The 25,237-nt window shown below is 45.0% G+C and overlaps 1 protein-coding gene across 1 annotated transcript in view; it reads left to right on the top strand.

Moving 5' to 3' along the window:
* Window positions 1-24,448, top strand: part of LOC124798982 (zinc finger protein ush) — a 67,657-nt gene extending 43,209 nt beyond the window's left edge. Inside the window, exons 8-12 of the mRNA XM_047262518.1 lie at window positions 6,476-7,075; window positions 7,202-7,384; window positions 7,499-7,654; window positions 15,435-15,713; window positions 19,718-24,448. Of these exons, the coding sequence (XP_047118474.1) occupies window positions 6,476-7,075; window positions 7,202-7,384; window positions 7,499-7,654; window positions 15,435-15,713; window positions 19,718-20,452 (1,953 nt within the window). The 3' untranslated portion in view covers window positions 20,453-24,448. The remainder of the gene's footprint in view (window positions 1-6,475; window positions 7,076-7,201; window positions 7,385-7,498; window positions 7,655-15,434; window positions 15,714-19,717) is intronic.
* The last annotated feature ends 789 nt before the right edge of the window (window positions 24,449-25,237 follow it).

Raw genomic sequence — 25,237 nt, 5'->3', positions numbered from 1 at the left:
GCCTCAGAAGTAGGCTGAGTACTAGGCAGAGCACCTTTACCTTTTACAAGAGTAAAGGGACATTCATACTGTCCCAGGCTCTCACATTTCTGGAAGAAACGGCCAGGGAAGCAGACGTATTTTTGTAGCCATCGACGGTAAACAATGTCGTTGCAAGATATGGCCGGGAAACGTAGCACAACATAATTCGTTGCTAGCTCAGAGCCTGCAGTTAGAGTACCAATGATGACTGAATTAATTAATTGTAGATTTAAGTTTGAATGATGAAAGCCGACCCCTCAGGGAACGTAATAAATCCAGAATGAAATGTTGACGTTTACTGGTGAATATTATCACCTAGCTGATATCACTTAATATTAGCCGCGCGGTCTGAGGCGCCATGCAACAGTACCGCGCGGCTTCCCCCGTCGGAGGTTCGAGTCCTCCGTCGGGCATGGTTGTGTATGTCGTCCTTAGCGTAAGTTAGCTTAAGTTAGATTAAGTAGTATGTAAGACGAGATGGGACAGGTAGAAGGTGAATCAGTTACACAGAGACATGGAAGAATCTCACTGCTCTTAGAGCAGAACGTGAAAAATGGGAAAATAAGCCAAGCGGCCTTAACAATCATTAAAAACGAACTTACTGCATGAGCCATTGCCCACGCAAAATTAGAAGGCAGAGTGGAAGAACTAGAAAAAGAAAATAGTAGATTGAGAAACCAACCAACCAAGACTTGGGCGGCGGTGGCTGCGCAGGCGCCAACTAAGCCGCACACAACAAAAGAAAGCATTGACAAAGCAACCAAAAGAACAGACACTGCGGTCTTTCTCAGGACACTGCATGGGCAAGACACCAGTGTTAAGAAAATACAAGAGCTGCTCACTAAAACTATAAACCCGGCCAAAGACAAAATAAAAATAAAACGAATCAAACCCAGTAGAAACTCAGTAATAGTAGAAGTAGCCTCAGAAGAGGACAAAGATAAAATATTGAATAATCAAAAATTAAACTCACTAGTCAAGTGCGAACCACCCAAGAAAAGGAATCCCCTTGTAATTCTCTATGACGTACCAACTATCATGACAGATGACGAACTGACGAATACTATAAAAGAGCAGAATTTTGATGACATAAATGAGGAGGAATTCCGAAAGAGTTTTAAACTGAGATTTAAGACGGGGCCTCGGGGGCGTGATGTGGTGCATCACGTAGCTGAGGTCACGGCACCGATGTGGAGAAAAGTCACGGCAATGGGCAGATTATACATAGGTTTCCACTCCATCAACGTCAGAGACTACATCGTGGTACCTCGATGCCACAACTGTGGTGACCTGGATCACATCCTAAGGCTGTGTACCAGGGAGTCGGCTTGCACGAAGTGTGGCACAAGTGGACACAACCGCAAAGACTGCAAAGCAGCAGCGGTTTGCATCCCTTGCAAAAACCGAGGGAAGAAGTCGTGCGGAGCCTCGGGACGCAGTTGCCCAACATACAGAATGTTGGAACAACGACTTATCTCAAAAATCGATTATGGCTGATCACAGCCCACCAAATAGGATGCCAAAACATAAATCCCCAAGTAAGAGGAGGCGGGACGCTATGAGGGCAACTAATTTCAAGAACTTCCTAGTGGCGCTTTCAAGTGCCAATAAGATAGAAATAATAGACAAAGCCATACAAACGGAGCCTTATATGATAGATAAAAATATACAAACAGATCCCCCAGTAATGAACATAGATCCCGCCCCTCGACGATGGGAAACAAAGCCGACAATCCATCCAAAGCGGCAAGAGCATCCTAGGACAGAAATATCTCAGATAAAACCTAGAGAAAAACCCGTCCAAGACAGTGCTGTCACAAGCACAAGCTCGAAGCCCACAATGCAAAACACTCCTGTGGTCAGATTGCCACCCGTGGACCCGGTAAGGGTATATCCCAACATCGAGTACACGATGCAACTGGCCAGACTGGAAGAGCCGATTATCCTGGCCGCTGCCTTACGGCATGTGGTCCGTGTAGGACACGAAGAGGGACGAAAGGTAACCTTCTCGGTAATGGAGGCTGTAGATAGAATACAGCTCAAGTCAGTGAATCTCCCCACTGATTTCGGAGCCCTGCGGGACTTACTGAAAAAAGTTTTTGAGAGACGCGGTGAAAAGTTTGACCTTCAGGACATTTACGTACAGGCCGTACTGGCAAATGGACGAATTGCTTTCGACTGGAGTAAGACCTGGCCAGACGACCATGTGCGCACATATTTTCCATGACGACAGAAATAACAATTGGACAACTGAACACGCACAACAGTCGACTTGTTATGCAGGAGCTCCGTAAAGAGGTGGAGGAGAGGAGACTAGACGTGCTCTGCCTACAGGAGCCGTACTCCCAAGCTGGAAAAATAGCTTTTGCTGCTACAACTTGGCAGATTGTCAGCGGAGATGAGGATCCTAGAGCAGCAATAGTAATAACAAATAAACTCCTGAGGATAACTACGCTCGCACAATTCGCAACTCGTCACTGCAACGTCGTGGAGCTCCGATCACCAATGGGAGTAATAATACTCATAAACATGTATTTTCAATACGGAGATGAAATAGAAGAACACCTGGAACATCTGGCAAGAGTCACCACGGCGTTGCGGGGACGAAAAATAATAATAACAGCTGACATCAATGCAAAATCCCCCCTATGGTACAGCGGCACCAGAGACGCGAATGGTGACAAAGTAGAGGACTTTCTAATGGCTTCACAGCTTGTGGTGGCCAACAAGCCGGGCAATCCTCCTACCTACACAGCAGGAGGAGGACAAGGCACGAATATAGACGTTACCCTTACGTCACACAACGCAGCCAATCTAATAAAGAATTGGACAGTTATAAGCAATGCCACCACGAGCGACCACAACTTAATAACCTTTACCTTAAGTGAAAGAGAGTGCCGCTGGACCATGGGTTGGGAGGTGCAGTATAATTATAATAAAGCAAACTGGGAACTTTTAGCGAGGGAGTGCGACATTCCTGCATTACCAGAAGGTGATGGACACGAAGACCTAGACGTAGACAGAAGAGCCGAGGAACTGGTGGCCGCAGTACATAGAGCGGTGAGGGCTGCCGTACCAAACAGGAGGAAGGCCGTGGCGGCCTCGCCAGCACCATGGTCGCCCGAATTAGAGGAGTTACGCCAATCTGTTAGAAGGCTAAGAAGAAACTACCAGCGCAGTGTCGTCTGGCTGGAAAGACAAAGATGGCAGTTACGATACAGGGAGGCAAAGCAAAGTTTTCAGAAGGAATTACGCGAGGTGAGACTACGTAGCTGGGAAAGCTATGTGCTGAACCAGTTGGCCTTAGATCCGTGGGGTCTCCCTTATAAATTGGTACGGGAAAAAATCCGCTCTCCCCTGGAGCTATCAACTGTCAGGCGAGGGGATGGGATGACGGAGTCTTGGCAGGAAACTGCTGAGGTCCTTCTCCAGTCCCTGTTGCCTGACGATAATGCGGATGGGGAAACTGAAAACCAGAAGCAACTGCGTGATGCATATTTAATGGATTACAACAACAACACGGCAGTCTACCCATTCTCGGAAGAGGAGGTGGCTGTGCAAATAAAATCCCTCAAAAGAGGGAAAGCTCCAGGACCAGACGGCATTGTGGCTGAGGTGGTGCAATTTCTGGCACCCCAGTTGGTCGCGCCGCTAACTCACCTCTTCAATGAATGTCTCCGACAAAGAAGGTTTCCCAAGAAGTGGAAAACCGCTAACGTAATTATAATTAAAAAGGCACCAGAGAAAGATCCAACTGAAGTCAAATCTTACAGACCAATCTGTCTATTAGACCTATTTGGGAAGCTCTTGGAGAAACTGCTGGCTGACAGATTGACGGCTCACCGGATACTGTGGGGGATGAGCAGCAGGCAGTTCGGCTTCAGGCCGGGGCGGTCGGCATCTGATGCCATCGCTCTGGCGGCCGAGGTCTGCGGTTCGACCCCGCATAAGTATGTCGTCGGCATCATGGTGGACATCAGTGGCGCCTTTGACAACCTGTGGTGGCCTTCGCTCTTTTCCTGTTTACGGGAGAAAGAGTGTCCAGGGCCGCTATATGGGTGTCTGAGGAGCTATTGTATGGATAGGGAGGTTTGGCTATCATCCCCTAGCGGGAGAATTGGAAAAATAATCACTAAGGGGTGTCCCCAAGGTTCTGTATTGGGGCCCCTGTTCTGGGACATGCATATGGAACCCTTATTAGACGAACTGCAACAAAGTGAAGAAGTGCTAGAGGTGATAGCCTACGCGGATGACCTCCTCCTGCTGGTCGGTGGTCGTAGCCGAAAGGACATAGAACCGAAAATCGAAAGGGCCATTGACAGACTGCACCAATGGTGCCTCAAAACAAAAATGAAAGTTTCTCCGACTAAGTCTACTTATCTACTACTAAAAGGTCAGCTTATTAGAAATCCCACTGTGAGAATTGATGGCTCACCAGTTCTTCGGCGACGTGAGGCGCGATATTTGGGAGTCATAATTGACGAGAGATGGAACTTTGGAAAGCACATAGAAACCGTAACACAGAAAGCATTACAGTTATTAAATAATCTCATTTCCATTGGACATAAACGATTTCATCTCCCCCCTCACCTCATCAAACTTTATCATAATAGCATCCTGACATCAGTAGTGGGTTACGGCTCGGGAGTCTGGGCGCACAGGCTCACGCGGGTCGTGCCCGCCATGATAGTGAGAAGAGTCCAAAGAAATATGATATTAAGATCAGTAGGGGCCTACAGGACATCACCAGGGGGAGCTCTGTTAGTTATAATGGGGCTCTGCCCGTTAGATATCAAAATAAGAGAACAAGCAGCATGGTATTGGGCGAAAAAGGGAGATGGGGGAAAAATAACAGATATCATGGGTGTGAGAGTAGAGGATAAGAGGGAGATAAGAAACAGAGGGGAGGAACTGTGGCAGAGGAATTGGGAGGAAGATGAAACGGGGAGAAGAACATTCCAGTTCCTACCCAATGTTAAAGAACGCGGGACCATGAATTATTTCGAACCCACACGAGGACTCATCCACTTTCTCACTGGTCATGGACCCTATCCGACATACTTATGTCGGTTTGGGAAAAGGGCAACCCCCGAGTGTGACTGTGGCGCAGCAGAAGGAACTCCCGAACATGTGGTTTTCGAGTGCCCTCTCTTCAACGACGTGGCGACAACATATAGAGATAGACTTGCACACAACGAGACATACGACCTTCTGAGACAGGAAGACACTTTTCATACCTTGAATGCTCTGGCAGAAGAGGTATCACGAAAAGTTCTAATAGAGTACCTGAAGGATCAAGAGTAAATACCAAATTTTCAACTAACCAACCGATTAAGACCTGATCCCAATCCCATACCGCCTGTGCGTGGAATGGCCGACTTCCATCAGTTGGAAACCGCCACGTACGGGATTAGGGGGATGGGATCAATCACACCGACTATGACAAAGCACCAACTATGACGTAGGTTAAGTTAGTAGAGTAGGACGTAGATTAGAATACTAACATAGGAAACTGCAGCGATTACTAACCTCGGCCGGCCCAGTGCCAGGGGCACGCTCCTCGGGATTAGCTCGGGGAGCCAGGCCAAAGTAGGTTTGTACTTACTGGCACACCTGTGACGCTGCAGTTAGTAGTCATTCTTAGTTTAGAAGTAGGTAAAATTAGCTGCCCATTGCTACCGTAGGAAATTAACACTAGATCAGGAACTTAACAAGTAGTAGTTCACTAATACAAATTGTAGGTAAATTAAAGTGTCCATAGTTACTGTAGGAATTAACACTAGCTTAGGAACTTAAATGTAGCTCACTAACACAAATTGTAACATTAGCTGCAAAAATTTTTCCTCAGATTCATGTAACAATAATGGCCCACTAATCATATCAGGAGGTGGGCTAAATATGTATAATTAATATTGTTGTTAATAAAGAATTTTTTTTTTTAAAAAAAAAAAAAAAGTAGTATGTAAACCTAGGGACTGATGACCTGAGCAGTTTGCTTCCACAGGAACATACCACAATTTCCAACTTAATATTACATCCAGGTAGTCGAGTGGCGACCTTTTCGTGTTGTCGAGTGTTATTCTGTTTGGATTTCAACAACTTGCTTCTGGCTCAGTCCGTTGCATTACGAAGGCCGCAACGAAGTAACAGATCTACGAAGTAGTACATGAGGTGGATCACCTGGAGCCGCAATCGACAAGTCGCGAACTCAACTTAGCCGGCCGCAGTGGCCGAGCAGTTCTAGGTGCTTCAGCCCGGAACCGCGCGACTGCTACGGTCGCAGGTTCGAATCCTGTCTCAGGCATGGATGTGTGTGATGTCCTTAGGTTAATTACGTTTAAGTAGTTCTGCGTTCTACGGGACTGATGACCTCAGATGTTAAGTCCCATAGTGCTCAGATCCATTTGAACCATTTTTTGAACTCAGCTAAGTGAGCTTTTAACTGTCGTTGCAGAGAGAAGGCTCCGAAGCGAGCGGTCCACTAGATCTGAGCGTGCGGAGGGCATTATACGGCGGCGCCGACCAGCCGGTGGGGACGAGCGAAGGCGACGCGGCGGACGGCGACTGCGACGGCCGCGAGGAGGCGGCTGGCGCGACCGGCGTGGGCTGTGGGCCCTACCTGCTGTCCGCGTCGTCCGCGTCGACGACACCGTCGCCCGCGCCGTCGGCCGCCAGCCCGGCGCGCCGCGGTGACAGCCCCGGCGCCGTGGCCAGCCCCAAACAGCCGCCGCACGCTCCCTCCCCCAAGTCGCCCAGGCGCACCCCCAACGGCGTCGTCGCCGTCAAGCCGGAAGTCCTGGTGGCCAACCAGAAGCGCGTCATCGTGTCTCCCACCCGCTCCCTCGGCTCGGACGGGCAGTCGGCCGACGAGGTGGCGCCGCCGCCGCCGCTCTCCTACCCCTCGCCGGTGATAGCGCGGCGCGGCCTCGCGCCCTCCTCGTCGGCGTCTCCGTCGCTGGCGACTCCGCCGCCGCAGCCGGTGACGGCCGTGGCCAAGCTGCCACCGGTGCTGACGCCCCCCGCCGGGTCGCTGCCGCTGCTGGCGCCGGCGGTGGCGGGCGGCGCGCCGGGGGCGGCGTCGGCGCTGCTGGCGGCGCAGCGGGCCGGCGAGCTGCTGGGCGGCCCCGCGGGGGCGGCGGCGGCGGCCGCGGCGCTGCTGCCGCTGCTCATGGCGGCCGAGCTGCCCGCGCTACCGCCGCACGTGCTCGTCAAGCAGGGCGTCTCCAAGTGTCGCGAGTGCAACATCGTCTTCTGCAAGCACGAGAACTACGTGGCGCACAAGCGCCACTACTGCTCGGCGCGCCTCGAGGGCGGCGGCGCGGGCGCGTCGGCGGCGGCGGCGGGCTCCGGCGAGGAGGCGGGCGTGCCCGGCGCGGCCGGCCCCTCTTCGGCGCAATCCCCGCCCGGGGGCGGCTCCCCCACCGGGGGCGGGCCCGGCAGCCCCCGCGGCGCCGCCCAGCAGCCGCTGCCCCACAAGACGCTGCTGCAGTTCATCTGCGGAGCCTGCGGCATCAAATTCACCTCCCTCGACAACCTGAACGCGCACCAGGCCTACTACTGCCCCAAGCGCGCAGAGCTACCTGCCGCCAAGCCGCCCGAAGACAAGTTGGGCCGCAAGTGCCCCAAGTGCAAGGTGAGTCGGCGCTCGTCTCCTGCTCAGCTCATACCTGCAGGGCTGCGCGAAAAAACCCGGAAATCGGTTGCTGTTACTTTATAGATTCGTTACGCAACATGTTATTCTTGGCCGCCCCTCTGGGCTCATCCTGTTCGCCACTGTGGACGCCAGAATCAGTTTCCAGTATGTGAGAGGCAGGATCTCTTTTCCAACCTGGAGGTAATGAGTCGGACTTTGTGGAATTTTCCGAAATTGGCTGTGGTATTGGTTTATCACATATTTTTCGAGGGAAGATAACTTTTTCCTCCGCCTCTCATTGTTTTCCAGCAGCTCGTGGAAATTTTCATCTGCTGTCTATAGTCGAGTCACTTGCGGTAACTGTATCTGTACATTTGGGCTAATCTCAGGCGCTAGAGTAAGGGCTTTGATACGGATTTCCTCAATAGATACATTAATTCACGAGGAACGTTTGTATATACAGGATGACTCAAAAATGATTTTACAAATTTGCAGTGATATAGAAATTTATTGAGATAACTTACAGAACATGTAGACGTGTCTTTTTATTGCAAATAACCTAAAATTTGACATAAAAGTGTCAAGAGCCATGTTGGTTCGATGTAACTACCTTTCATGAAAATTTAAGAAACCTCGAGCTGTAGAACGGACATGGAATTTTTCGAGCTCTAGTTCCTCGAAGAACGAAATTAGCTGTTCGTAATTCTAGAAAATGGCTTTCAGTGAACTTTTTCCACAACACTCCCTGACAGGGCAAAACGGCCAAAGAGATACAGGATCAATAAAGCTGGCGCCTTAAGCAGCGCGTATACGCTCAAATTTTGCTAGTCGTTTGGGGGATCTGCGAAAAAACTGGTTATTTCTTTCACATTTAAGTCTGTCGTCATGGTTTCATTCTGCGCTACCTCTTGGGTTTCATGGTTCAAAGAATAGGCCAAAAAGTAAACATACAGAACTCTAATTTTTGCTTGCTACGGTGAAAAATCGCCGGTGATATTTGCCGCTCGGTCAGTAGCAGTACATTTGCATGACTTGATAGCTAGAAAAAATCGAGTGAGAACATTTGTTAAAACGGTAACCAATACTCGAACTACAGTAGATTTAGTATTACAGAAACCAAAACATAATTCATTAACTTCAAAATTATCACCACTGACACATCTAAACAAAATAAACTTGCTCGTCTTGAGAGACACCGCTAGTTTTATCTAGGACTCTGTATCTCAGAATGAACAAAAATGGACTTTTACCGCTATTAAAATAAGCCATTCAACTGTAGTAGTTAAGGTACGGCATCCGTCTTCATCATAAACAACAGTTATAAACAACAGTTACAGAGTAAAGAGGCTGTCGTAGTGCTCTGAAGCAGACAGACATTATTATTAACAAAATGAGGAAAAAGGTAGATTGCTACTGACGATAAAGATCACACGTTAAGTTTCAGTCAGGCTCAACGAAAAGACTGTTACACATTTAGCTTTCGGGCAAAGCCTTATTCAGAAAAGGACACACACATACACAATCATTCACACAAGCAAGCAAACCTCATTTGATTGCTGCTCGTATTTGAGGCAAGGTTTTTAATGATTCGTGAAGGGTCAGTATGAGTACGGAAATCATTTCAATATTATAGTTCAATTTATAACGGCTTCAACTAGAAATGACTCACACAGTATCTGTTATAACAAACTATAAACTACAAGGTAACATAAGGAACTCTACTCTTCGAAAGCCGGCCGGAGTGGCCGTGCGGTTCTAGGCGCTAAAGCCTGGAACCGAGCGACCGCTACGGTCGCAGGTTCGAATCCTGCCTCGGGCATGGATGTGTGTCATGTCCTTAGGTTAGTTAGGTTTAATTAGTTCTAAGTTCTAGGCGACTGATGACCTCAGAAGTTAAGTCGCATAGTGCTCAGATCCACTTGAACCATTTTTGAACTCTTCAAAACCCCGAAAAAATAGTGTATCGCTCACTGAAAGAAAGTCGCTGGGTAACGGCTAACATCGGCTCTTGTGACCGTTAAAGTTCCCCTCGCCCCCTATTATTAGCACAATTATTTTGTTACCTTCGGGTGTAATCTCTTGATAGCTAGTCGTCGCTCCCGTGCAGGTGAAAATAGTACATTGTTTTGTTGCCTGATAATTATTTATTTACAATAATTTATCTAAGTAATTACAGGTAATATCGCAATATTTATTTAACAACATTCATGTAAACCCAATGAATCTGCGGGATACGAAGCCAGTTCTGAATAACGCGTATCCACGCATCAATGTGTAACGTAGTAAGAGTTTCATACATACACTGAAGAGTTTTTGGTGGCTGAGCAGATGACTTGAGTGATGTGCCGGAGAAATAAAGTATCTTTCAAGAGACCTTTTAATGACGTATTTCTGGACATCTACTTGCACTTCGCCGCGTAATCAGTGCAGTAGGCGCTAAGGCGGTGGAAGACTTTGTTGGATCTTTATTCAGCATTTGGACGTGGGGCCGAGACATACCTCTAGAGTGAAACTCACTTCAAAAGCTACAATATTCTTATTTTCATCTACTGTATAGTGTAAGTAAAGTCTTCATCGTTGTGCCCTTACTACAGTTAATGAGGCAGTATTTTGTGCGGCACACCTAGTTATTAAGCGTAATCATTCCCCAGCGAGCGAGTTGGCGCGGTGGTTAGCACACTGGACTCTCATTCGGGAGGACGACAGTTCAAACCCACGTCCGGCCATCCTGATTTAGGTTTTCCGTGATTTCCCTAAGTCACTTCAGGCAAATGCCATGGTGGTTTCTTTTAAAAGGGCACGGCCGACTTCCTTCCTCATCCTTCTCTGTTCCGATGGGACCGATGACCTCGCTGTTTGGTTCCTTCCTCCAAATCAACCAACCATTCCCCGTTGAAGCAAACAGAAGGCGATTCACCATAGTGCGTCCTCTTCTATTACGCAGTTGTTTAGACCATAGAACCAACATACCAATGTGTGTGTTCCGTGATTTCTTGAAGGCGAATGCTTTCACGGGAGCTAATGGCCCTGTTGGGCACATTAAACAACAATTCGTCTAGTTTCGCCAAACGAGTTCATGGCCGATTTCATACCCATCCTCATGTAACTGAGCCAACTCCATTCTGTTGCATCCTAAAAACGTAGCGTTTCTTCCTTTTTATGTGCTCTCTTTCAGTACCATATCTTATGCAACAATAAAAAAAGTTTGTTAGAGTAGTAAGTTTTCACCGAGAAGTAACACTACGGTTGATTTAGTAGTATGTGGCACAAGTCTCCTTCCTTTTCTCCCCTTCAAAAATGGTTCAAATGGTTCTGAGCACTATGGGACTTAACATCTGAGGTCATCAGTCGCCTAGAACTTAGAACTACTTAAACCTAACTAACGCAAGGACATCACACACAGGTATGCCCGAGGCAGGATTCTCCCCTTCCTAAATAATTCTTCTTCTTCAGAAATCCGGCTAATCGCCCTTAGATTTTAAGTAGTTGATAATGCTGTCAGCAATGAGAATCCTGTTTACACAAAGAGCGCCTACAGAGTACGATGATTTTATCATATGACAAGGAGAACAGAAGCCACAAACAAAATTTGTACCCTTCCCATTGGCACAGTGCACACCAAGCGAAGTTGCGCAGTGGTTAAGGCACTGTACTCGCTTTCGGGAGAACAGTTGTTGAAGTCCAATCCGTATATCCAGATTTAGACTCTTTGCGGTTTCCCTAAATCGCTAAAGGCACATTCCAGGACAGTTCCTTTGAAAAGAACAAAGCCGATTCTTTCTTAAATCCGAGTTTGTGCTCCATCTCTAATAACCTCGTGGATGGGACGCTAAATTTTAAACTTCCTTCCTGCCTTCCACAAAGGCCTTGTGGCAAAGCTGTCTTACACTGTCGGAACCCTTCTTTCAGAAATGTAAGAAGGAATGATGTCACATATCTTGCCCGATAAATTTGCAAAATGTGTGCCAATTAAGATTTTTTAAAGAGAAACACATGTTATTTCGTGTCTCTCAGATCTAGCATTTTGAAGATCTAACTATAGGCTATAAAAGAGAGGAAGACGAAGATTTTGCGATGTGCGGATGACAGCAGAGGGGTTGTGGGGCAACCGTACCGTAGAAATGCTTAAACGGACCAGAGATGCTCACAGCTGGCAGAAACTAGCTGCGTCAGGTACCCGCCGTCACGCGCACTTGTCGACACGCTAAATTTTAGCTGCGCGTGTAGCGCTCACGGCGCAGGTCAGCAAATAACGCAGCAGTGCGAACTGAGCCACCGAAGAGTGCAGACTCGTTTTTCCAGAGTCGGCTTCTGCAAACCTCGGACCACGTGAGTCGAGCCCAATGCGAGCTGCCCACCGTCGCGCACTGAAGTTTCTTTGGCCCTCCCCGTTCGTTTTCGCTTTCGTTTCGAAGCGCCCGTGAAGTGCACGGCGCATCGCGCTCTCGAAGAAAGTTCGTTTCTTTCCGGACACGCGTCCACTGTTGTCCCGCGGTCACGCAATGGGCCGACTCGCTTGTCCCTGAGGGGTGTGTACTCTCCAGGACACTGTTCGCGTAGGACTGTAATGGAAATAGCATTACCGCGATGGCCAGTTAATAGATATTGCAGACATTTCATTTGTCGAGTGTTCCGTTACTCTTTCGTGTTAAAATAAGTGTGTTTATGCAAGCATGCACTTTATCAATTCCTGTCACCACACCGTCACCGTAGCCTCTTCCCTGAGCATTGTGCGTGAGTGCGGCAGTAAAGCCTGTCACTGCACGACTGACATCGTAACACACAGTGTCACGAACCCTCCCAAGAAAGCCACGTGCAGTGACGAGCGCTTTGGCGGCCGCGCAAGGCAGGAAACAAAGGATGAGTCAAGAAGTGGTGACGTATCTAGAGATTCAACCGCGAATTAAAGCAGCTAAATAATTACAGAAATGAAAGAAACCTGGTAATAATAATTCCCTACATACAGAGGAAGCGAGATCTCTAAAAGGATCTGCGAATTAAGGAATTGTTCAAAATGGCGGTGGCCGTTAAAAAGCTTCAAGTATTGAGGTGCCCACGAATACAGGACATCCTGCCGTCCCAACGGTCGAGGCTGCACTAGGTTAGGAAACTTCTGGGGCAAGGAGGAAACGGCCAGGTCTATGGCCCTGCAACTGACAGATAGCCGCTTGACCATCCAGCAGGTTGGCACCGGAAGTACATTTTTCAGCCGTGGACACACAAGTGTGAGGTGCCGGCCAACTAACAAAAACCTTGAGCATCGCCGATGCAGCCCCACTCTGCAGCGTCTTCTTAGGAGGTTCCCTGGCTGCCGTCTCGCCCCTGACCGCCTATTGTCCATAGCTACGCTCCGCAATGCGACGGTAAAGTTTAACGGTTCGTGACTTCGGGTATGATGCTAGGATTCGATCGCCGTTTAGGTCGTTTGGTGATCGCGAGTATTTCACTATGCTACGAGAGAGCAGCAGAGTAAAGTTCACCGAATTCTGCCCCCTCTCATCCCCCCCCCCCCCGCCCCCCTTTGTTGCCGAAACCTAATACTCAGGGTTCAGTATTCTCTCTGAAGTGTTCTCAGCTGAATTTTTGTAGCTATAAGTGAATGCTGTTTCTATATGTCGTTCTGTAAAAGTGTCTATGTCAGTGGAGGCTCCCCTCACTCAAGCATCCGTTGTTCTGTATTAATTTCAGAATATATCTGTTTGTACTAATTTCTAAATATTTTATTTGTGTTTCCCCAGTACCCATTCAAATCAGTGGCTCCCTCTAAGCTGGGTCGCAGTCCTTGCTTTCCCACGGTCTGATACTGGGCAGAATAATAACACGACACACGATGTCTGTTTTTATCGCCCACTAACTGGGCCAAGCTGCCTTCATTCAGGTCGCTTGGGATACGAAAACCGTGGCAGTCAGTTTAGGTGTGGTAGCGCAAGATGTAAGCGGCGAAACCACGCGTTTCTGCTTGACTGGTGACCCGACTTGATTTGAACACGCAACCTTCTGATACGTTCTCCCACTAGTTCTACTCACTCCAATTTCGTCCTTAATGAAGCAGTATGTTATTACGATAAAAAATTAGACACCTGCAGCAAAATGAGATATCTATACACTGCAAACAATTTATGGTGTGTGATGAAAGGTACTCCGTGTGTCACTATCATTTCCTTTACCTGCTCCTTTCTAATATGATGCACGGAGAAATAAGCCTCTCCGTGGCATCTGATTTCTCGGATTTTTCAGTCTTGGTGATGTAACGAGATGTCTGCCTTATTGCTCTGTGACTGACCTACACTGAAGAGCCAAAGAAACTGGTACACCTGTCTAATATCGTGTATGACACCAGCGAGCACGCACAAGTGCCGCAACAGGACTTGCCATGAACTCGAGTAATGTCTGAAGAAGTAGTGCTGGAGGGAACTGACACCATGAATCCTGCAGGACTGTCCATAAACCCGTAAGAGTACGAGGGGATGGAGATCTCTTCTGAACAGCACATTGCAAGGCATCCCAAACATGCTCAATAATGTTCCTGTCTGGAAAGTTTGGTGGCCGGCGGAGTGTTTTAACTCAGAAGAGTGTTCCAGGAATCACTCTGTAGCAATGCTGGGCGCATGCATTGCCCACGTCGGTCGTAATGCACAATGGACTTGAATGGATGCAGGTTCAAATGGTGCAAATGGCTCTGAGCACTATGGGACTTAACTTCTGAGGTCATGAGTCCCCTAGAAGTTAGAACAACTTATACCTAACTAACCTAAGGACATCACACACACCCATGCCCAAGGCAGGATTCGAACCTGCGAGCGTAACGGTCGCGCGGTCCCAGACTGTAGCGCCTAGAATCGCTCGGCCACCCCGGCCGGCTGGATGCAGGTGATCGCACAAAATGCTTACGTATGTGTCGTATATAAGAGTCGTATCTAGACGTATTAGGGGTCCCATATCACTCCAACTGCACACGCCCTACACCATTACAGAGCCTCCACCAGATTGAACAGTCCCCTGCTTATATGCAGGGTCCATGGATTTATGAAATTGTCTCCATACCTGTTCACGTCCATCCGCTCGATACAATTTGAAATGAGACTCGTCCGACCAGGCAACATATTTCCAGTCATCAACACTCCACTGTCGGTGTTGATGGGCCCAGGCGAGGCGTAAAGCTTTGTGTCGTGCAGTCATCAAGAATACACGTGTGGGCCTTCGGCTCCGAAAGCCCATACCGAGGATGGTTCGCACGCTGACACTTGTTGACGGCCCAGCATTGAAATCTGCAGCAATTTGCGGAAGGGTTACACTTCCGTCACATTGAACGATTGTCTTCAGTTGTCGTTGGTTCCATCTTTGCATCATCTTTTTCCGGCTGCAGGGAAGTCGGAGATTTGATATTTTACCGGACTTCTGATATTCACGCTACATGCGTGAATTGGTCGTACAGGAAAATCCCCACTTCATCGCTCCCTGGGAGATGCTGTGTCTCATCGCTCGTGCGCCGATTATAACACCACGTTCAAACTCACTTAAATCTTGATAACGTACCTTTGTAGCAGCAGTAACCGATCTAACATTTGCGCCAGGCACTTGTTGTCTTATATAGATGTTGTCGACCGCAGCCCGTCTTCCGCCTATTTACATATTTCTGTATTTGAATTGGCGCTTCGGCGTATGAATACATTCTCGGAATTTCGAGAGAACCCTCTCCGCGCTGCAGAACGGCTCCCTCGTAGCGTCTGCAGCTTAGTGGCTCGCGTTCAGTCAGAAAGCGTCTCTGGTGTTGGCACAGGTGCTGGTGCCGGCAGAGCAGGTGGGGACGCACCAGTGCTGCGGCAGCGGCGCGGGGGCGGCTGGCGCGGGCGGCGGCGGGGGCGGCGCCGGCGCGGGCTGGAAGTGCCCCTGCTGCGAGGTGGTGAGCCCGACGGCGAGCGCCGCCCAGCGCCACATGGACACGCACAGCGGCGTGCGCGCCTTCCGCTGCACCATCTGCCGCTACAAGGGCAACACGCTGCGCGGCATGCGCACCCACATCCGCATGCACTTCGAGAAGAGGACAGCCGACCTGCAGGTACGTCTGCTGCTAAACTGAACAACCGGCAAAAAGTACTTTTAATACCATTACCGGTTTCGCCAACTGAGATCTTTGCTTATTGGGAAATGAGTGATATCTTTGCTTAGTGGACGGTCTTTGCATTGTAAACAGAAACATCGAATTTAAAACCCAGATCTGAGATTGCATCTGACACGACCAATATTATGATGTGTTTGTCTGCCTCAGGCATGATGACTAAAGTAAGACGACACTCATACCTCTGGGACGTACGTAAGTACACTACTGGATATTAAAATTGCTACACCAAGAAGAAATGCAGATGATAAACGGGTATTCATTGGACAAATATATTATACTAGAACTGACATGTGATTACATTTTCACGCAATTTGGATGTATAGATCCTGAGAAATCAGTACCCAGAACAACCACCTCTGGCCGTAATAACGGCCTTGATACGCCTGGGCATTGAGTCAAACGGAGCTTGGATGGCGTGTACAGGTACAGCTGCCCATGCAGCTTCAACACGATACCACAGTTCATCAAGAGTAGTGACTGGCGTATTGTGACGAGCCAGTTGCTCGGCCACCATTGACCAGACGTTTTCAGTTGGTGACAGATCTGGAGAATGTGCTGGCCAGGACAGCAGTTGAACATTTTGTGTATCCAGAAAGGCCCGTACAGGACCTGCAACATGCGGTCGTGCATTATCCTGCTGAAATGTAGGGTTTCGTAGGGATCGAATGAAGGGTGGAGCCACGGGTCGTAACACATCTGAAATGTAACGTCCACTGTTCAAAGAGCCGTCAATGCGAACAAGTGGTGACCGAGACGTGTAGCCAATGGCACTCCATACTATCACCCCGAGTTATACGCCAGTATGGCGATGACGAATACACGCTTCCAATGTGCGTTCACTGCGATGTCGGCAAACACGGATGAGACCATCACGATGCTGTAAACAGAACCTGGATTCATCCGAAAAAATGACGTTTTGCCATTTGTGCACCCAGGTACGTCGTTGAGTACACCATCGCAGGTGCTCTAGTCTGTGATGCAGCGTCAAGGCTAACCGCAGCCATAGTCTCTGAGCTGATAGTCCGTGCTGCTGCAAACGTCGTCGAACTGTTCGTGCAGATGGTTGTTGTCTTGCAAACGTCCCCATCTGTTGACCCAGGGATCGAGATGTGGCTGCACGATCCGTTACAGCCATGAGGATAAGATGCCAATCATCTCGACTGCTAGCGATACGAGGCCGTTGGGATCCAGCACGGCGTTCCGTATTACCGTCCTGAACCCACCGATTCCATATTCTGCTGACAGTCATTGGATCTCGACAAACGCGAGCAGCAATGTCGCGATGCGATAAACCGCAATCGCGATAGGCTACCTTTATCGAAGTCGGAAACGTGATGGTGCGCATTTCTCCTCCTTACACGAGGCATCACAAAAACGTTTCACCAGGCAACGCCGGTTAGCTGCTGTTTGTGTATGAGAAATCGGTTGGAAACTTTCCTCATGTCAGCACGTTGTAGGTGTCGCCACCGGCGCCAACCTTGTGTGAATGCTCTAAGAAGCTAATCATTTGCGTATCACAGCATCTTCTTCCTGTCGCTTAAATTTCGCGTCTTTAGCACGTCATCTTCTTGTTGTAGCAATTTTAATCGCCAGTAGTGTAGATATTAAAGTTTCACTTTGTAACTTACCAAAGACAGGCACATTAGCATGTTTCTGGTATCCACAAGACGTATGAAGCGGTGCTAAATATTAAAATATTCTTGTACAGTGCGGGGGCGGACGGTATGCTGCTGACAAATAAATTACTGTAATTGGTAAAGTTACCTTTCTGAAGATGGGCTTCATGCCTGAAAGCAGTGATGACATTAAAATATTTTTTTAAAGTATTTGTGACTGGTTGCGTCATTCAACAACCATTTCTTTGTGTCAGACTAGCTGCCTACAGCAGCTGCGGGGGAACAGACCAAATACCGTATCGAGCTTGAGCTGTTCCATCTCGCCTCTTCCTTTACTCTCTGCGCCATCACCTCTTTGTTCCCTTCACTTTATGGCCCCCCTCTCTGTGTCGAATATCAATACGGTAAAGTTAATCTCAAATGTGATCAGGAAATAAAAGTGTATCTAAATTTTTCGTTTACATTATGCAAAATTCCGGCTCGGCTCCACTTGTTTTACTGAACCGGAACCGTTTAGAACCTACAAGGGATTTTTCAAGTGGCTTCAGAGAAATATACACAAGTGAAATATACCATAAAGAAGGTCATTATAACCTTTGATTATCGGAATGCAACATATGCACACTTGGTTTAAGATGAAATAACAACACCACAACTCACGTAATGTTCAGTACTAAAAACGAGTCACCTGTAGTACATTGAAAGGAGATGAATACCAAGCTAATTTCGGACAGTCCACTCTTCATGTAAACATACATCATGTTATATTTCATATCGGTACACCCAAAGTGTGAAATTAAATCTAAAAATATTTTATTGATAATAGACTCGTAAAACATGAAATAAACCGATAAATATTGTTAAGATAACTGTTATTGTCGAGGTAAAGTAAGCATATAAATGTAGAGCTATTTCAGCTGTGTAACGTAAAAGTTGTGACTAACTGTGAGGAACTGAAGAAACGATAGAGTGAAAAGTTGTTTTTTCTATGTGCACGGCTATCTAAAGAATTGTGAACTACCTAAAAACTGATGCAGAAGGACTCGAATCTGTTAGAAATAAATATTAAAGCGTTTTTTTAAATGTAAGTAGTGACTGGTCATTTTAATTTCTCTCTTCAGTAACACAGGGCGCCCAAGAATTGCAGTTATAATATTCGATTCATGGTGGAAGTGATCAAAATTAAATATTTCAAATTAAAGTAGGGTCACAAAGGCATATTGACATTATTCTCGCATGACGAGGTTTCAGGTTCATTCAGTATCACTGTTCAAGGCTACCTGGAGGAAATATGTGATGACAGGTGCAGCTTTACGGTGTAACGTCCAGTCGACGACAGAGCACAAGCTCGCATTGGGGAAGGATAACGGATGCACCGTTTTCAAAGGAGTCATCACTGCGTTTTCCTAATACGATTTTGACAATGGGCAAGGTTTACATCTTGGATTCCTTAAAAACAGTTGCTGTTGACATTGGGTAAAAATCGTTTAAACTTTGAACGGAAGTCTGTTGCTAGGGTGCATTTGTTTATAAATTGATCTTTTGGTGAAACGTTTGAGTTCAGCTACTTAAGCTATTCGGGTTACCGCAAATTTTGGCGATAAATATATCAGTAAATTAGCCTACTACCCCTCTTCCATTCACTGCTTTCATATGTCATCACATTTTGCGATAATTAATTATCAAGAGAAAAAGTATTCATTGCACAAAAGCGTGTAGTCTGAATAGTAGCTGGGGCCCACACAAACCCACCCTGCAGACATTTGTTTAAGGAGCTAGGGATAATCACAGTACCGATAATCACAGTATCTTCACAATACATATATTCACTTATAAAATTTGTTATTAATAACCCATCACAATTCAGAAATAATAGCAAAGTGTATAGCTACAGCACTAGTAGAAAATAAGATCTTCACTATTCTGTGTTAAATCCGGCTCTGACATAGAAATGAGTGAACTGTGCTGCCACAAAAGTCTTTAGTCATTTACCAAATGGCATAAAAAGTCCGATAGATAGCTAACCAGCATTTAAAAACAAATTAAAAGAACTTTTGAATAACAGCTCCTTCTACTCAATATATGAATTTTTAGATACGAAGTAGTAATTGTTAAAAAGATCGTTATGTTAAACTGACACGTTCTACAGCATTATGAAATGTCGTGTTCATGATCTATGGATCAAGTTTTAGTGTAATGTAATGTAATACATCGAAAAGAATGTTCAAATTAATTTTTAGTAGTAAAAAAGAAAAATGGTAATTTTTTTTATTATTTGATCACCTCCTGCTCCGCTTAACTGACTGGCTGTATTGTTTGACGCAGGAGGAGAATTACATCACGTGCATCACTGGAGAGGACGCGGTGCACCAGCCGCAGCAACCGCAGCCGGGGGCGGCGCCGGCGCCAGCCCCCACCCCCGCTTCGGCGCCCGCCCCCGCGCCCACCTCGGCCACGGACGCTTACCCCGAGTCACCCAGCGACGGCGGCGACTCGGGCCGCATCGACAAACTGCACTTCTGCGACGCTTGCAGCTACAACTCCTCCTACAAGGGCAACGTGGTGCGCCACTGCAAGCTGGTGCACAGCGGCCGGGCAGGTGTCGGCGTCGCGACTGCCGACGACGCCGCCTCGTCGTCGTCTTCGTCGTCGTCGTCGTCCTGCTCCTCCGCGGCGGACCGCAAGTCCGGCGGCGCGACGGCAGACGCGGCCGTGGCGGCCACGACGGTGGCGGCGGCCGCCGCGACGCCGAGGGCGGGCGCGGACGCCGACGCGTCGGTGGTGAAGCGCGAGCCCGCAGAGGGCGAGGGCGCCGTGTCCGCCGTCAAGACGGAGCCCGGCGCAGACGCCGCCGACGCCGAGGACGCCGCCGCCGGAGCGCCGGCCGAGGAGCACGGCGCAGCCGCCGAGGTCAACCTGGCCAGGCCCAAGTACTGCAAGTCGTGCGACATCTCCTTCCAGTACCTCTCCACCTTCATCGCGCACAAGAAGTACTACTGCTCCAGCCACGCGGCCGAAAACTCCGCCAACAACAGGACGACGGAGGCGTCCGTTCTGTAGGGAGGTCGCGAAATCTCATCCAAATCACCTGTTACGTCGTCCTCGTAACAATTCTCGTGTAATTATTTATTCGTAAGTTGTGTGGATTTGTCACACTGTGATGACATCTGTAGATTTACGTCGTTGTTGGAAATCGTGTTCGTGTACATGTTCTGTAGTAATCTATTTTAACTGCCGGTGACTGTGGTGCCGTACAGACAGACAGGGTTCTGACACGTGTGAGAAATATTGTCGTACGTTAAATGTTTTGCATACATATATATATATATATATTGTTTAGTACAAATAATTTTTTAAAATATTCTCATTAGTCAAATCTGATACACGTGCACAAGGCAACTAAAAACTATCTCAGCGAGCGCTCTTTTAATTTTTATTCTCATTAGATGATTCATAATTTTCATAATGTCTTCCTTCAGTTAACTTTCGAGTTTAGAACTTGCCGGCTCCGTGATAGATTTATGCTCTTGTTAATACTATTAAGACGTGAAGTTCTGTGATATAAATGACATACAGAATAAACAGAATGTAAAATTAAAGTTACACAAGTCTGCGTCACTGGCAGATATTGGTGAAACAATTTCGGATGAGGACATACGTATGTACTGTGCATAAATGAAAATTTGCCCCCTCATGTTTTAATATGAAACATGGATTTTTTTTAGATCCTTAGATTCATACAATACTTGAATCTCTCTGTTATAGTGGTTTAGAAGAAAGTAACCAATAATGTATTTTAACTGGGAATATTCCCCTCATAGCAGCCTGACAACATTTAATGTAAAGAAACAAATTCCTCTCACACTCTCTCTTACTCATGGAATCCCTAATAATAAACTTGAGATTGTTAATATACATATAAAGTTTATCACTACTGTGAAACTTATGGTATAAGATGTTGTCTTGCTGATTCAAGAACAGCTCTCATCAAAACATAAACCTCTAAGACTACCTATAACAAATGAAATGATTTTCAGAAGCAAGAAAACGTATTTATGGGGAATAAAACACACTATGAAAGTTTCTCTCTTATTTACACATTCATGTTAGGAACTGGCTTTTGTCTTACAGCTTAACTGGGAAACAATTAACATTGTCAGATATGATAGTGCAGAGAATTATACCAAATCAATCTCTAAAATGAGAGAGTGGGACAGTAGTGCCTCACTTACTCTCAATTTTGCTTCTGCCAGTAAAACTAAGCAATTATCATACTTCCCACAATATTAAAATATGGCCAAATATAATTCACAGTGAAACTGAACATCTACAGTAAGTTCAGTACAGCCGAAGCAGACCTAATTTATCATCTACATGCATTATAAAAGCAATCCACAGATCTTGTAAGTTTCAACAATCCTCATCATACACCATTTCTATAACATAATTCCTTCTGTAATAGCACTGGTATGTTTTAGGATGATAAATACTCTATTCCAATGATACTTCTCTTCTGCCAATGATAAATTTAACTGTATCTGGTATGCCAAAATAACACTCAGTTTTAATGTTCGTTATTTCAAAGAATTTTTTGAGATATTCCTACAAGCTACCATTTACAGTGACAATAATCTCTTGGGCCGTGAACTTATATTTGGAAACACAAAGCATACTTGTGCCTTTGCACTGTATATATGTAAGTAAAACATCCCTGGTTTTGTTTTATAGCTCTTAAATACATAAGTGCTATACCTAGGAGGGCTGGGAGAACTCACTGAAACGAAAATTTCAATACTAAAGTGACACTATTTGGACACATTGAAAACAATGAAAATGAATCTCTTGCGGGCAATATGCTAGTGTGGAAGTTTCATTTATTACAATTTAACAATTTTATATTGTCTTAACAGATCAAATGAAATATTGTTATAATGAGGCCAGTGAATATGTACAGGAGATAAAACACTAGTAACTCTAAATTACAGGCACTTTACTGTTGCAGCACAAGTATATTAAATGACTCTGAGATGACCGATCTTAAGCCTATGCTACCAAATTTTCTGCAGTAATGAATGTAGTAAATCTGATGCAGTATGAGTGAAATTTTCACAACTGTAATCAATGCTACTGAAGACAATTTTTAAACTATGCAAGACTGATAAAGAAAAAGCTTTTACCACAGCACATCAGCACATATTTTTTCTCCACAAAAGAATGATTTATAAGCCTCTTAATGATTAAGCAAATGTCACACAATTTAACAACTATCTTCAGAAGGTTTTTTTGTCTTTTTTTTAAGATAGCAGTTATCGCAAATGGAAATACTACATTGCAAGAGTGACAAGAAGATAGACATCTCTTTAGTTTTTCAACATTCTTTCCATATTGACTAATCCAATTCTCAACCACTTTTCTCTCTCAGTGCAACAAATTTACAAGTATCCTGTTATGACTACACAGTATATAATGCTATAGTTAGCGGAAATAACTGGCAGAAAATGCAATGAAGCAGTAGAGGTACAGATCACTGGCCAAAATGCCGGTTAAATACAGCTATCAGAAACATAAAAGAGCATATTTCAGTTTTCACTCCCATCGCATTTCTATTGTAATTTGAAGAGGAAAATACTTGACTGCCAGATTCTTTAAGTCAACATTATCTATGATTGATTGAGAAGCTATGAGTAAAAGTGTATGTCATAGTCCATTCTAGAATCTCAGGATTAAAATATGTGAAAAATCATCTGTAATGTGAGCACTAAAAACAGCAATAATCATTACAAGCATAAGGCAATCAAAAATTAGTTCCAAATGTAAACTCAAAAAAAGTCTTTCTTTTCTTACTTAGATACATCTGACAGATCTTAAAGCCAGTGTGTCTTAGAAAGTGAATGTTCACCAAGTATAATATTCAAAAATTTACAGCATAAAAATCTGGTTTTAATGCTGAATTCAGTACCAAAGGCAACAGGATAATCAGAAATTTTTCTGTGTTGAAAAAAACATAAACACAGAACAGTGGCATAAAAATTTATAATTCCACTTACCAAATCAGCAAATCATAAATGATTTTATGTCTACTATGCCTGATAAGGTTCACACAAATTACCTGATTCATAAAACCTTAGTAATTAAATTAATTCATTTTATTGATTGTATAGGTAGTTAACCTGTGTCACTGTTGTTGATCAGATGTTATCTTAAATCACACTACCTACAAGCTGTTGTCTTCCATTACAAACAGTTCATGATGTCATTAAATGTAACTAAATATTTTTACTTTGTATTGTTATTATAAATTTATGTTGTTTCTAGAAACGAAGCTAATCTCTCTTGCATGTATTTCACATCATTTACATTAATGCCTTATCACAAGCATATTCCTCAAAGACTCATGCAAATAACAAGAGAAAAATATTAAGATATACATCTATGATCTATACCTAAATTCAACAATGAATTTTGGAGTTCATTTGACTGCATTGAGGGTGATATCTCAGATCTATCTGTGTAGAATATAGAAAATTTTTCCATATTATTTGACATAAACTTATATGTGTACACTTATCGTGAAACAGTTGACTGTGAGGATTATTACATGTGAATGAATGAAATTGAAGCTATTATAATAGGGATTTGTTTTAAAAGGAATGAATATTGTATCTGTAGAATGAGATGTTTTGTAGGTTATACATGTCGATGTGCATGTGTGGCGTATATTTGTTCTAGATTGTGTAAATGCTGCCCCCTTGTTAATGTAACATTATCCCCTTGCCAAAGGTTTATATGAGTTGAAAAATATATGAATTGAAAAAACACACCTTTGACTGTAAGCTTTGAATCTTTTTGACTTTTTATATTTTGTGGATAACCTTCAACATAGTAGCTGTATAGTATGATAGCTCTGTGTAAAGTTACTGTTTGTAAATGAAAATGTGTTAAAAACTGTTGGTGCTACATAGGAATTATAGTATCCAATGCAGCTCGCACTCATGCTGCCAGTCATTGCGAGGATAAATCAGCCATACCCGGAGACAATAAATTATTTATTTGTAACCTCTGTACTGATTTCTGTGCAAAATCCCATCAACATTTTCTCCTTTATATAATATTCACCGAATATAAATTAAGAATCTATTTTCAGAGAAAAATCCTGAAGTTAAATGAAGGACTACAATACTATTGTAAGACACAGGAAGTTACGAAACTGAGTAACCTGCAGTACACTGTAAACTTGTTTCATTAATTTCGGCAAGAACATTCAGCATTGTTACGATTGTAAACTTGGTGAATACTGCTGAAAGAATATAAGGATGAATGCTATGAAGATGTTCAGTAAAACTGACTTCAAACATTAAATTGTTAAAAGACTATGTTATAAATAATAAGAAACATCTCTCTCTACTGTAGTCAAGTAAGTGCATCTGTCTTACAATCGCAAATATGGCAGGAAGGGAAATGTCAAATTTACAGTAGTATTGTAACAGAACTGTTACGAGTCTGATGCAACAATAACAGAGGATCTCAGTAAACTATAGAAATTACTACTACTTGGTAATCATTCAACATAAGTTGAAAGTAAAAAAAAATTTGTTTCTGGACATCAAAGAAAAGCTGCAAACAGTTGGCGCTGACGAGAAACCTGTATAGAAACTTTAAGGAAATTCCAACAGAATAGTTCATAATTGCTTGATAAAATTTAGACATATATTATAAATTCGAAAATGTACTTTTGGATTTCTCATTACTTCTGCTGGTTTTCATAAATCAAGTAAAATCAGGAAATCGCAACTTAAAACTTACATTCCGAATGTGATGAAATTTATCAAAAACCGAGAATTCTAG

The sequence above is a fragment of the Schistocerca piceifrons genome, chromosome 5, assembly GCF_021461385.2.
Source record: "Schistocerca piceifrons isolate TAMUIC-IGC-003096 chromosome 5, iqSchPice1.1, whole genome shotgun sequence".
Classification (NCBI taxonomy): domain Eukaryota; kingdom Metazoa; phylum Arthropoda; class Insecta; order Orthoptera; family Acrididae; genus Schistocerca; species Schistocerca piceifrons.
This window is presented reverse-complemented; position numbering and strand designations above follow the sequence as displayed.